Below are 13,166 nucleotides of genomic sequence, written 5' to 3'. Positions count from 1 at the left end.
GAACACAGTTGAAATCTCCCATTATCAGCCAAGGAGTTGTAGTATCCACAGCTGAAAGTTAAGACCATAATCTTCTTCGAAAAACTTGAATATAACTAGCATGAACAAAAGAGATTAAAACCCCCTCAGTTCTAACAGTAATTGCTTGCCTAGTCATATTAACCACCTCTGGCTCTTCAATATTAGCACTGCACAGGATCCAAAGATTCCCAATATTATGCATAGAAGAATTATGAACAACCTTCCTCATAAAACCAGTTAAATTTAACTTACAAATTACCTTGTCAGAGAACTTAATCTTTGGCTCAGCAACACAAAGAATCTCCGGCTTCAGATCATGAACAAGTTCACGTAACTTCTGCCCAGCCTCCACCTTTGCCACCCCATTGATATTCCAATAGAGCACACGCATTAGGAAACTATATTCTTTGAATTATTACTAGCATCAGGAATCCTATTAGAATTCCGTTTAAGTATAACTGGGGAGAATCCCTTTCTAACTCGAATTCCCAAATCATTGATCTCAGTTTCCGAATCAGACTTGGACTCCTTATTTGTACTTTGTTGAGAAGTACTTTTCTGATTATTAGAAATCCGAATCCTAACAGGGTTCCTTGATTTCTTTGGCTGCTCCATGGGTATGTCAGACCATTTAGACCCCCTAACACCTGACGAAGCCTTCTCTGGAGTGATTTCTTCATCTGAACTCTCCTCCCTTTGCTCATTGGATTGCTGCACAGAATCCAACCCCAACTCAGCAGACAAAACATTGAATTTATTAGGAGAAAGCACACAATCATTCTCATTAATAGCTTTGTAGCGAGACAAATTCTCAATATTGTCCACCACAACATCACATCCCTTCCTTCCTGAAGTTTCAAAAGGAGCAGAAGAAGAGCTAGCATTAGTCTTATCAGTGATAGAGTGATTAGTTCTAGCCAATTCACCACTCCCTACTGACTTAGCTGAGGTTCCAATTTCACCCACTGGTAACCTACTAGCTAATACTCCTTTCTCAGCTAACGCCTGTTTTGCTTTCTCTAAAGCTACAGACGCTGCATGAAAAACAGCTTCAGAAGAAGCTAGCTCATTCTCAAGCTGATTGGTTTCCTCCACACCAATAGCATTCTCCTCTACTTCACCTGGTAACACAGCAAGAACACCATCTTGTTCCGCATTTTTTGAAGCATCATGCTCCGCATCTTTTGAAGCATTATCACCACCAGGAAAGTTCTCAGCATTTTTTCCTTTACGCTGCCTCCTATTCCTAGCAGTTTGCCAGCCTTTGGAAGAATCTCCCTTTGCTGTAGTATCAGCCTTTGAAGAGTTATCATCACCCTTTGTTTGCCTCCTGCACTCATCATCATTGTGCCCAATAATGCAGCACTTCATACAGAATTTTGGAGCCCGTGGAATCTCCAAGTATTGCCAGAAAGTACGTCCCCCAGCTGTAATCTTGATTCTACTAGGAATGTGCTTTGCAAAATCCACATCCACCAAAACTGAGGCAAAGTTACCATATTCTAGATTAAGAGTTCTCTGATCAACTACAATGGGAGTGCCTAATACCTTCCCCATAGATAACAAGTTCTTCTCTGTCCATAGTTCTGCATGGAGACCTGGAAAGTGAACCCATACGTTTGCATGGGAAGTTTTTTGACGTTCAGGATCAAAACCTGGGTACCAATCCATCAGTTTGAGCTCATGTTGATTTACATACCATTTAGTGCGTCGAATCCTCTCTTTTGTTTCAGCATCATGTAACATAACCACGAAAAATCCTTTACTCATAGTCATAAACCTTGCTGAGCTAGGGTTTATCTGCCATTGATTAACCAAGCTGGATTTCACTTCCACAAACTTCAATCCCGTGAAGTTCAGACGTGCAATAAAACTATGCTCAAAGGGTTTACATCCTTCTTGATAAAAATCAGCTGGAATAATAAGAGAAGGCTCTCCATCAATCAGAGTAGGGTTTGGCAAGCTATTAATATCCACACACGTAGGCTGCAAAGTCTGTTTTCCTTTTACTTTATCCGCAAAAGATTGTTGCTGGGAAATAACCCTAGAAGAAGTTACTTGTGTTTCCTCAACCATGATGATCAGATTGAAAAAACGTTAAGAAAACTTGAAAAAAAACAAAACCCTAGAGAAATCGCCAAACTTTCTCTTTCCTCATGTTTTTCGTTTTCCGTTGAATTTTATATACGTTAACTGAAAAAAGTCTACACACTTCGTTATAAGTCGGAAATTGATTTCTGAGACTAAATTGTAAACTAGATAGGCTCATCTTTAACAGAAATTTTTTGAAAAATGTATTGTAATTACAATTAATATGTTTTAAGGCAATACGTCTTGTAAAAATTGCATTTCTATGTGCGTTGATTCAAGAAAATATGAAGCAAGTCAAATTTCACAATAGAAGAAGGATGAAAGACCATGCAGAACTAATCCAAATCCTAACAAATTTCATCTATCTTGAATCAAATAGAAAGACAAAGCCAACACAAAAAGAAAGAGTTCATAAAAATGTTGAATTTTATATACGTGAACTCAAAAAAGTCTACACATTTTCGGTTGAACATCCTAATGTTGATTATTTTCGGTTCAAATAGTTTCAAGTTTTTGGGATTGCTGTAACCTCTTTTCTTGTAAACTATTTCTTGTAAATTTGGTTATCTATTAAAACAAATTTTTACTTATCAAAAAAAAAAAAATCAAAAAAGTCTACACACTTCGTTATAAGTCGGAAATTGATTTCTCAGACTAAATTGTAAACTAGAAAAACTCATCTTCAACAGAAAAAGTTTGAAAAATGTATTGTAATTACAATCAATATGTTCTAAGGAAATACGTCTAGTAAAAATTGCATTTCTATGTACGCTGATTCAAGAAAATATGAAGGAAGTCAAATTTCACAATAGAAGAAGGATGAAAGACCATGCAGAACTAATCCAAATCCTAACAAATTTAATTTATCTTGAATCAAATAGAAAGACAAAGCCAACACAAAAAGAAAGAGTTCATAAAAATGTTGAATTTTATATACGTTAACTCAAAAAAGTCTACACATTTCGTTATAAGTCAGAAATTGATTTCTGAGACTAAATTGTAAACTAAAAAAACTCATCGTTAACAGAAAAAGTTTGAAAAATGTATTGTATTCACAATTAATATGTTCAAAGGAAATATGTCTAGTAAAAATTGCATTTCTATGTACGTTGATTCAAGAAAATATGAAGGAAGTCAAATTTCACAATAGAAGAAGGATGAAAGACCAAGCAGAACTAATCCAAATCCTAACAAATTTCATTTATCTTGAATCACATAGAAAGACAAAGCCAACACAAAGTTAAAGAGTTCATAAAAATGTTTAATTTTTATATGCGTTAACTCAAAACAGTTTACACATTTCGTTATAAGTCAGAAATTGATTTCTTAGACTAAATTGTAAACTAGATAAACTCATCTTTAACAGAAAAAGTTCGAAAAATGTATTGTAATTACAATTAATATGTTCTAAGGCAATACGTCAACTAAAAATTGCATTTCTATGTACGTTGATTCAAGAAAATATGAAGGAAGTCAAATTTCACAATAGAAGAAGGATGAAAGACCATGCAGAACTAATCCAAATCCTAACAAATTTCATCTATCTTGAATCAAATAGAAAGACAAAGCCAACACAAAAAGAAACAGTTCATAAAAATGTTGAATTTAATATACGTTAACTCAAAAAAGTCTACACACATCGTTATAAGTGGGAAATTTATTTCTGAGACTAAATTGTAAACTAGTTAAACTTATCTTTAACAGAAAAAGTTTGAAAAATGTATTGTAATTACAATTAATATGTTCTAAGGCAATACGTCTAGTAAAAATTGCATTTCTATGTACGTTGATTCAAGAAAATATGAAGGAAGTCAGATTTCACAATAGAAGAAGGATGAAAGACCATGCAGAACTAATCAAAATCCTAACAAATTTAATCTATCTTGAATCAAATAGAAAGACAAAGCCAACACAAAAAGAAAGAGTTCATAAAATTTTTGAATTTTACATCCATTAACTCAAAAAAGTCTACAAATTTCGTTATAAGTGAGAAATTTATTTCTAAGACTAAATTGTAAACTAGATAAACTCATCTTTAACAGAAAAAGTTTGAAAATGTATTGTAATTACAATTAATATGTTCTCCGGCAATACGTCTAGTAAAAATTGCATTTCTATGTACGTTGATTCAAGAAAATATGAATGAAGTCAAATTTCAAAATAGAAGAAGGATGAAAGACCATGCAGAAATAATCCAAATCCTAACAAATTTCATCTATCTTGAATCAAATAGAAAGACAAAGCCAACACAAAAAGAAAGAGTTCATAAAAATATTGAATTTTATATACGTTAACTCAAAAAAGTCTACACATTTCGTTATAAGTCAGGAAATTTATTTCTGAGACTAAATTGTAAACTAGATAGACTCATCTTTAACAGAAAAAGTTTGAAAAATGTATTGTAATTATAATTAACATGTTCTAAGGCAATACGTCTAGTAAAAATTACATTTCTATGTACGTTGATTCAAGAAAATATGAAGGAAGTCAAATTTCACAATAGAAGAAGATGAAAGACCATGCAGAACTAATAAAAATCCTAACAAATTTCATCTATCTTGAATCAAATAGAAAGACAAAGCCAACACAAAAAGAAAGAGTTCATAAAAATGTTGAATTTTATATACGTTAACTGAAAAAAGTCTACACACTTCGTTATAAGTCGGAAATTGATTTCTGAGACTAAATTGTAAACTAGATAGACTCATCTTTAACAGAAAAAGTTTGAAAAATATATTGTAATTACAATTAATATGTTCAAAGGCAATACGCCTAGTAAAAATTGCATTTCTATGTACGTTGATTCAAGAAAATATTAAGGAAGTCAAATTTCACAATAGAAGAAGGATGAAAGACCATGCAGAACTAATCCAAATCCTAACAAATTTCATCCATCTTGAATCAAATAGAAAGACAAAGCCAACACAAAAAGAAAGAGTTTATAAAAATGTTGAATTTTATATACGTTAACTCAAAAAAGTCTACACACTTCATTATAAGTCGGAAATTGATTTCTGAGACTAAATTGCAAACTAGATAAACTCATCTTTAATAGAAAAAGTTTGAAAATGTATTGTAAATACAATTAATATGTTTTAAGGCAATACGTCTAGTAAAAATTGCATTTCTATGTACGTTGATTCAAGAAAATATGAATGAAGTCAAATTTCACAATAGAAGAAGGATGAAAGACCATGCAGAAATAATCCAAATCCTAACTAATTTCATCTATTTTGAATCAAATAGAAAGACAAAGCCAACACAAAAAGAAAGAGTTCATAAAAATATTGAATTTTATATACGTTAACTCAAAAAAGTCTACACATTTTCGGTTGAACATCCTAATGTTGATTATTTTCGGTTCAAATAGTTTCAAGTTTTTGGGGTTGCTGTAACCTCTTTTCTTGTAAACTATTTCTTGTAAATTTGGTTATTTATTAATACAAATTTTTTACTTATCAAAAAAAAAAATCAAAAAAGTCTACACACTGCGTTATAAGTCGGAAATTGATTTCTGAGACTAAATTGTAAACTAGATAAACTCATCTTTAACAGAAAAAGTTTGAAAAATGTATTGTAATTACAATCAATATGTTCTAAGGAAATACGTCTAGTAAAAATTGCATTTCTATGTACGTTGATTCAAGAAAATATGAAGGAAGTCAAATTTCACAATAGAAGAAGGATGAAAGACCATGCAGAACTAATCTAAATCCTAAAAAATTTCATCTATCTTGAATCAAATAGAAAGACAAAGCCAACACAAAAAGAAAGAGTTCATAAAAATGTTGAATTTTATATACGTTAACTCAAAAAAGTCTACACATTTCGTTATAAGTCAGAAATTGATTTCTGAGACTAAATTGCAAACTAGATAAACTCATCTTTAATAGAAAAAGTTTGAAAATGTATTGTAAATACAATTAATATGTTTTAAGGCAATACGTCTAGTAAAAATTGCATTTCTATGTACGTTGATTCAAGAAAACATGAATGAAGTCAAATTTCACAATAGAAGAAGGATGAAAGACCATGCAGAAATAATCCAAATCCTAACTAATTTCATCTATTTTGAATCAAATAGAAAGACAAAGCCAACACAAAAAGAAAGAGTTCATAAAAATATTGAATTTTATATACGTTAACTCAAAAAAGTCTACACATTTTCGGTTGAACATCCTAATGTTGATTATTTTCGGTTCAAATAGTTTCAAGTTTTTGGGGTTGCTGTAACCTCTTTTCTTGTAAACTATTTCTTGTAAATTTGGTTATTTATTAATACAAATTTTTTACTTATCAAAAAAAAAAAAATCAAAAAAGTCTACACACTGCGTTATAAGTCGGAAATTGATTTCTGAGACTAAATTGTAAACTAGATAAACTCATCTTTAACAGAAAAAGTTTGAAAAATGTATTGTAATTACAATCAATATGTTCTAAGGAAATACGTCTAGTAAAAATTGCATTTCTATGTACGTTGATTCAAGAAAATATGAAGGAAGTCAAATTTCACAATAGAAGAAGGATGAAAGACCATGAAGAACTAATCTAAATCCTAAAAAATTTCATCTATCTTGAATCAAATAGAAAGACAAAGCCAACACAAAAAGAAAGAGTTCATAAAAATGTTGAATTTTATATACGTTAACTCAAAAAAGTCTACACATTTTCGGTTGAACATCCTAATGTTGATTATTTTCGGTTCAAATAGTTTCAAGTTTTTGGGATTGCTGTAACCTCTTTTCTTGTAAACTATTTCTTGTAAATTTGGTTATCTATTAAAACAAATTTTTACTTATCAAAAAAAAAAAATCAAAAAAGTCTACACACTGCGTTATAAGTCGGAAATTGATTTCTGAGACTAAATTGTAAACTAGATAAACTCATCTTTAACAGAAAAAGTTTTAAAAATTTATTGTAATTACAATCAATATGTTCTAAGGAAATACGTCTAGTAAAAATTGCATTTCTATGTACATTGATTCAAGAAAATATTAAGGAAGTCAAATTTCACAATAGAAGAAGGATGAAAGACCATGCAGAACTAATCTAAATCCTAAAAAATTTCATCTATCTTGAATCAAATAGAAAGACAAAGCCAACACAAAAAGAAAGAGTTCATAAAAATGTTGAATTTTATATACGTTAACTCAAAAAAGTCTACACATTTCGTTACAAGTCAGAAATTGATTTCTGAGACTAAATTGCAAACTAGATAAACTCATCTTTAATAGAAAAAGTTTGAAAATGTATTGTAAATACAATTAATATGTTTTAAGGCAATACGTCTAGTAAAAATTGCATTTCTATGTACGTTGATTCAAGAAAATATGAATGAAGTCAAATTTCACAATAGAAGAAGGATGAAAGACCATGCAGAAATAATCCAAATCCTAACTAATTTCATCTATTTTGAATCAAATAGAAAGACAAAGCCAACACAAAAAGAAAGAGTTCATAAAAATATTGAATTTTATATACGTTAACTCAAAAAAGTCTACACATTTTCGGTTGAACATCCTAATGTTGATTATTTTCGGTTCAAATAGTTTCAAGTTTTTGGGGTTGCTGTAACCTCTTTTCTTGTAAACTATTTCTTGTAAATTTGGTTATTTATTAATACAAATTTTTTACTTATCAAAAAAAAAAATCAAAAAAGTCTACACACTGCGTTATAAGTCGGAAATTGATTTCTGAGACTAAATTGTAAACTAGATAAACTCATCTTTAACAGAAAAAGTTTGAAAAATGTATTGTAATTACAATCAATATGTTCTAAGGAAATACGTCTAGTAAAAATTGCATTTCTATGTACGTTGATTCAAGAAAATATGAAGGAAGTCAAATTTCACAATAGAAGAAGGATGAAAGACCATGCAGAACTAATCTAAATCCTAAAAAATTTCATCTATCTTGAATCAAATAGAAAGACAAAGCCAACACAAAAAGAAAGAGTTCATAAAAATGTTGAATTTTATATACGTTAACTCAAAAAAGTCTACACATTTCGTTATAAGTCAGAAATTGATTTCTGAGACTAAATTGCAAACTAGATAAACTCATCTTTAATAGAAAAAGTTTGAAAATGTATTGTAAATACAATTAATATGTTTTAAGGCAATACGTCTAGTAAAAATTGCATTTCTATGTACGTTGATTCAAGAAAACATGAATGAAGTCAAATTTCACAATAGAAGAAGGATGAAAGACCATGCAGAAATAATCCAAATCCTAACTAATTTCATCTATTTTGAATCAAATAGAAAGACAAAGCCAACACAAAAAGAAAGAGTTCATAAAAATATTGAATTTTATATACGTTAACTCAAAAAAGTCTACACATTTTCGGTTGAACATCCTAATGTTGATTATTTTCGGTTCAAATAGTTTCAAGTTTTTGGGGTTGCTGTAACCTCTTTTCTTGTAAACTATTTCTTGTAAATTTGGTTATTTATTAATACAAATTTTTTACTTATCAAAAAAAAAAAAATCAAAAAAGTCTACACACTGCGTTATAAGTCGGAAATTGATTTCTGAGACTAAATTGTAAACTAGATAAACTCATCTTTAACAGAAAAAGTTTGAAAAATTTATTGTAATTACAATCAATATGTTCTAAGGAAATACGTCTAGTAAGGAAATACGTATTTCTAAGGAAATACGTCTAGTAAAAATTGCATTTCTATGTACGTTGATTCAAGAAAATATGAAGGAAGTCAAATTTCACAATAGAAGAAGGATGAAAGACCATGCAGAACTAATCTAAATCCTAAAAAATTTCATCTATCTTGAATCAAATAGAAAGACAAAGCCAACACAAAAAGAAAGAGTTCATAAAAATGTTGAATTTTATATACGTTAACTCAAAAAAGTCTACACATTTCGTTATAAGTCAGAAATTGATTTCTGAGACTAAATTGCAAACTAGATAAACTCATCTTTAATAGAAAAAGTTTGAAAATGTATTGTAAATACAATTAATATGTTTTAAGGCAATACGTCTAGTAAAAATTGCATTTCTATGTACGTTGATTCAAGAAAATATGAATGAAGTCAAATTTCACAATAGAAGAAGGATGAAAGACCATGCAGAAATAATCTAAATCCTAACTAATTTCATCTATTTTGAATCAAATAGAAAGACAAAGCCAACACAAAAAGAAAGAGTTCATAAAAATATTGAATTTTATATACGTTAACTCAAAAAAGTCTACACATTTTCGGTTGAACATCCTAATGTTGATTATTTTCGGTTCAAATAGTTTCAAGTTTTTGGGGTTGCTGTAACCTCTTTTCTTGTAAACTATTTCTTGTAAATTTGGTTATTTATTAATACAAATTTTTTACTTATCAAAAAAAAAAAAAATCAAAAAAGTCTACACACTGCGTTATAAGTCGGAAATTGATTTCTGAGACTAAATTGTAAACTAGATAAACTCATCTTTAACAGAAAAAGTTTGAAAAATGTATTGTAATTACAATCAATATGTTCTAAGGAAATACGTCTAGTAAAAATTGCATTTCTATGTACGTTGATTCAAGAAAATATGAAGGAAGTCAAATTTCACAATAGAAGAAGGATGAAAGACCATGCAGAACTAATCTAAATCCTAAAAAATTTCATCTATCTTGAATCAAATAGAAAGACAAAGCCAACACAAAAAGAAAGAGTTCATAAAATTGTTGAATTTTATATACGTTAACTCAAAAAAGTCTACACATTTCTTTATAAGTCAGAAATTGATTTCTGAGACTAAATTGCAAACTAGATAAACTCATCTTTAATAGAAAAAGTTTGAAAATGTATTGTAAATACAATTAATATGTTTTAAGGCAATACGTCTAGTAAAAATTGCATTTCTATGTACGTTGATTCAAGAAAATATGAAGGAAGTCAAATTTCACAATATAAGAAGGATGAAAGACCGTGCAGAAATAATCCAAATCCTAACAAATTTCATCCATCTTGAATCAAATAGAAAGACAAAGCCAACACAAAAAGAAAGAGTTTATAAAAATGTTGAATTTTATATACGTTAACTCAAAAAAGTCTACACACTTCGTTATAAGTCGGAAATTGATTTCTGAGACTAAATTGCAAACTAGATAAACTCATCTTTAATAGAAAAAGTTTTAAAATGTATTGTAAATACAATTAATATGTTCTCAGGCAATACGTCTAGTAAAAATTGCATTTCTATGTACGTTGATTCAAGAAAATATGAAGGAAGTCAAATTTCACAATACAAGAAGGATGAAAGACCAAGCAGAACTAATCCAAATCCTAACAAATTTCATCTATCTTGAATCAGATAGAAAGACAAAGCCAACACAAAATGAAAGAGTTCATAAAAATGTTTAATTTTTATATGCGTTAACTCAAAACAGTTTACACATTTCGTTATAAGTGAGAAATTGATTTCTTAGACTAAATTGTAAACTAGATAAACTCATCTTTAACAGAAAAAGTTTGAAAAATGTATTGTAATTACAATTAATATGTTCTAAGGCAATACGTCAATTAAAAATTGCATTTCTATGTACGTTGATTCAAGAAAATATGAAGGAAGTCAAATTTCACAATAGAAGAAGGATGAAAGACCATGCAGAACTAATCCAAATCCTAACAAATTTCATCTATCTTGAATCAAATAGAAAGACAAAGCCAACACAAAAAGAAACAGTTCATAAAAATGTTGAATTTAATATACGTTAACTCAAAAAAGTCTACACACATCGTTATAAGTGGGAAATTGATTTCTGAGACTAAATTGTAAACTAGTTAAACTCATCTTTAACAGAAAAAGTTTGAAAAATGTATTGTAATTACAATTAATATGTTCTAAGGCAATACGTCTAGTAAAAATTGCATTTTTATGTACGTTGATTCAAGAAAATATGAAGGAAGTCAGATTTCACAATAGAAGAACGATGAAAGACCATGCAGAACTAATCAAAATCCAAACAAATTTAATCTATCTTGAATCAAATAGAAAGACAAAGTTTTTTTTTTGCTAGGTCAAAAAAGTTTATTAAGCAAAAAGAACGTAATTACAAGAATTACAAAAAAGAAGCACAAAACTCCCTAACCCCATAAACCAAAGGGGACTAAAAACAAAAATGAAATAACAAAAGTAGTAACCAGAAAATTAAAAGAAGCTACCTATATCTATAACCAACTCCTTTCAATTTACTTATGCTGCAACCAACTCTATACGATTTGCTCTTAGAAAAAATTCCATCCATAATATCCGTATCAAAAGCATAGTTACCCAAGACATCTTCATATTCATCCACATAAAACTCTCCATCTTCATCCTCAGAGGCAAAGTTACCAGGAACAAGCTTAATAGGAGACAACTTACTAGGAGATTTTTTCTTTGAATTCATATTCTCCATTTGCTCCCTCTTTTCTTTGAGATATTTTCGTCTAAAAGATGGACTTCTAATGAACTGAGGACGCACATCTTCCAACTGAATATTGCTTGCCACCTCTAATTCTTCCTTAGACAAAATATTATTCTTAAGCTGGACTTCTAATAGAAAGACAAATCCAACACAAAAAGAAAGAGTTCATAAAAATTTTGAATTTTACATCCATTAACTCAAAAAAGTCTACACATTTCGTTATAAGTGAGAAATTTATTTCTAAGACTAAATTGTAAACTAGATAAACTCATCTTTAACAGAAAAAGTTTGAAAAATGTATTGTAATTACAATTAATATGTTCTCCGGCAATACGTCTAGTAAAAATTGCATTTCTATGTACGTTGATTCAAGAAAATATGAATGAAGTCAAATTTCACAATAGAAGAAGGATGAAAGACCATGCAGAAATAATCCAAATCCTAACAAATTTAATCTATTTTGAATCAAATAGAAAGACAAAGCCAACACAAAAAGAAAGAGTTCATAAAAATATTGAATTTTATATACGTTAACTCAAAAAAGTCTACACATTTCGTTATAAGTCAGGAAATTTATTTCTGAGACTAAATTGTAAACTAGATAGACTCATCTTTAACAGAAAAAGTTTGAAAAATGTATTGTAATTATAATTAACATGTTCTAAGGCAATACGTTTAGTAAAAATTGCATTTCTATGTACGTTGATTTAAGAAAATATGAAGGAAGTCAAATTTCACAATAGAAGAAGGATGATAGACCATGCAGAACTAATCAAAATCCTAACAAATTTCATCTATCTTGAATCAACTAGAAAGACAAAGCCAACACAAAAAGAAAGAGTTCATAAAAATGTTGAATTTTATATACGTTAACTGAAAAAAGTCTACACACTTCGTTATAAGTCGGAAATTGATTTCTGAGACTAAATTGTAAACTAGATAGACTCATCTTTAACAGAAAAAGTTTGAAAAATATATTGTAATTACAATTAATATGTTCTAAGGCAATACGCCTAGTAAAAATTGCATTTCTATGTACGTTGATTCAAGAAAATTTGAAGGAAGTCAAATTTCACAATAGAAGAAGGATGAAAGACCATGCAGAACTAATCCAAATCCTAACAAATTTCATCCATCTTGAATCAAATAGAAAGACAAAGACAACACAAAAAGAAAGAGTTTATAAAAATGTTGAATTTTATATACGTTAACTCAAAAAAGTCTACACACTTCGTTATAAGTCGGAAATTGATTTCTGAGACTAAATTGCAAACTAGATAAACTCATCTTTAATAGAAAAAGTTTGAAAATGTATTGTAAATACAATTAATATGTTTTAAGGCAATACGTCTAGTAAAAACTGCATTTCTATGTACGTTGATTCAAGAAAATATGAAGGAAGTCAAATTTCACAATATAAGAAGGATGAAAGACCATGCAGAACTAATCCAAATCCTAACAATTTCAATCTATTTTTAATCAAATAGAAAGACAAAGCCAACACAAAAAGAAAGAGTTCATAAATTTTTTGAATTTTACATCCGTTAACTCAAAAAAGTCTACACATTTCGTTATAAGTCGGAAATTGATTTCTGAGACTAAATTGTAAACTAGATAAACTCATCTTTAACAGAAAAAGTTTGAAA

The 13,166-nt window shown here is 29.2% G+C and overlaps 1 protein-coding gene across 1 annotated transcript; it reads right to left on the bottom strand.

Moving 5' to 3' along the window:
* Positions 1-411: 411 nt before the first annotated feature.
* On the bottom strand, positions 412-1,578 carry LOC113330951. Its single transcript, XM_026577746.1, has one exon. It carries the CDS (start codon positions 1,576-1,578, stop codon positions 412-414), a length of 1,167 nt encoding a protein of 388 aa, XP_026433531.1.
* Between the last annotated feature and the right edge of the window lie 11,588 nt (positions 1,579-13,166).

Source organism: Papaver somniferum, unplaced genomic scaffold (assembly GCF_003573695.1).
Source record: "Papaver somniferum cultivar HN1 unplaced genomic scaffold, ASM357369v1 unplaced-scaffold_120, whole genome shotgun sequence".
Lineage (NCBI taxonomy): Eukaryota > Viridiplantae > Streptophyta > Magnoliopsida > Ranunculales > Papaveraceae > Papaver > Papaver somniferum.
The sequence above is the reverse complement of the archived record's forward strand: the minus strand, read 5'-3'. Positions and strand labels throughout refer to the sequence as shown.

Bases quoted from the DNA above. Each gene is read 5' to 3' on its own strand.
- LOC113330951 (XM_026577746.1), bottom strand. From the start codon at position 1,578: ATGGGGAAGGTATTAGGCACTCCCATTGTAGTTGATCAGAGAACTCTT.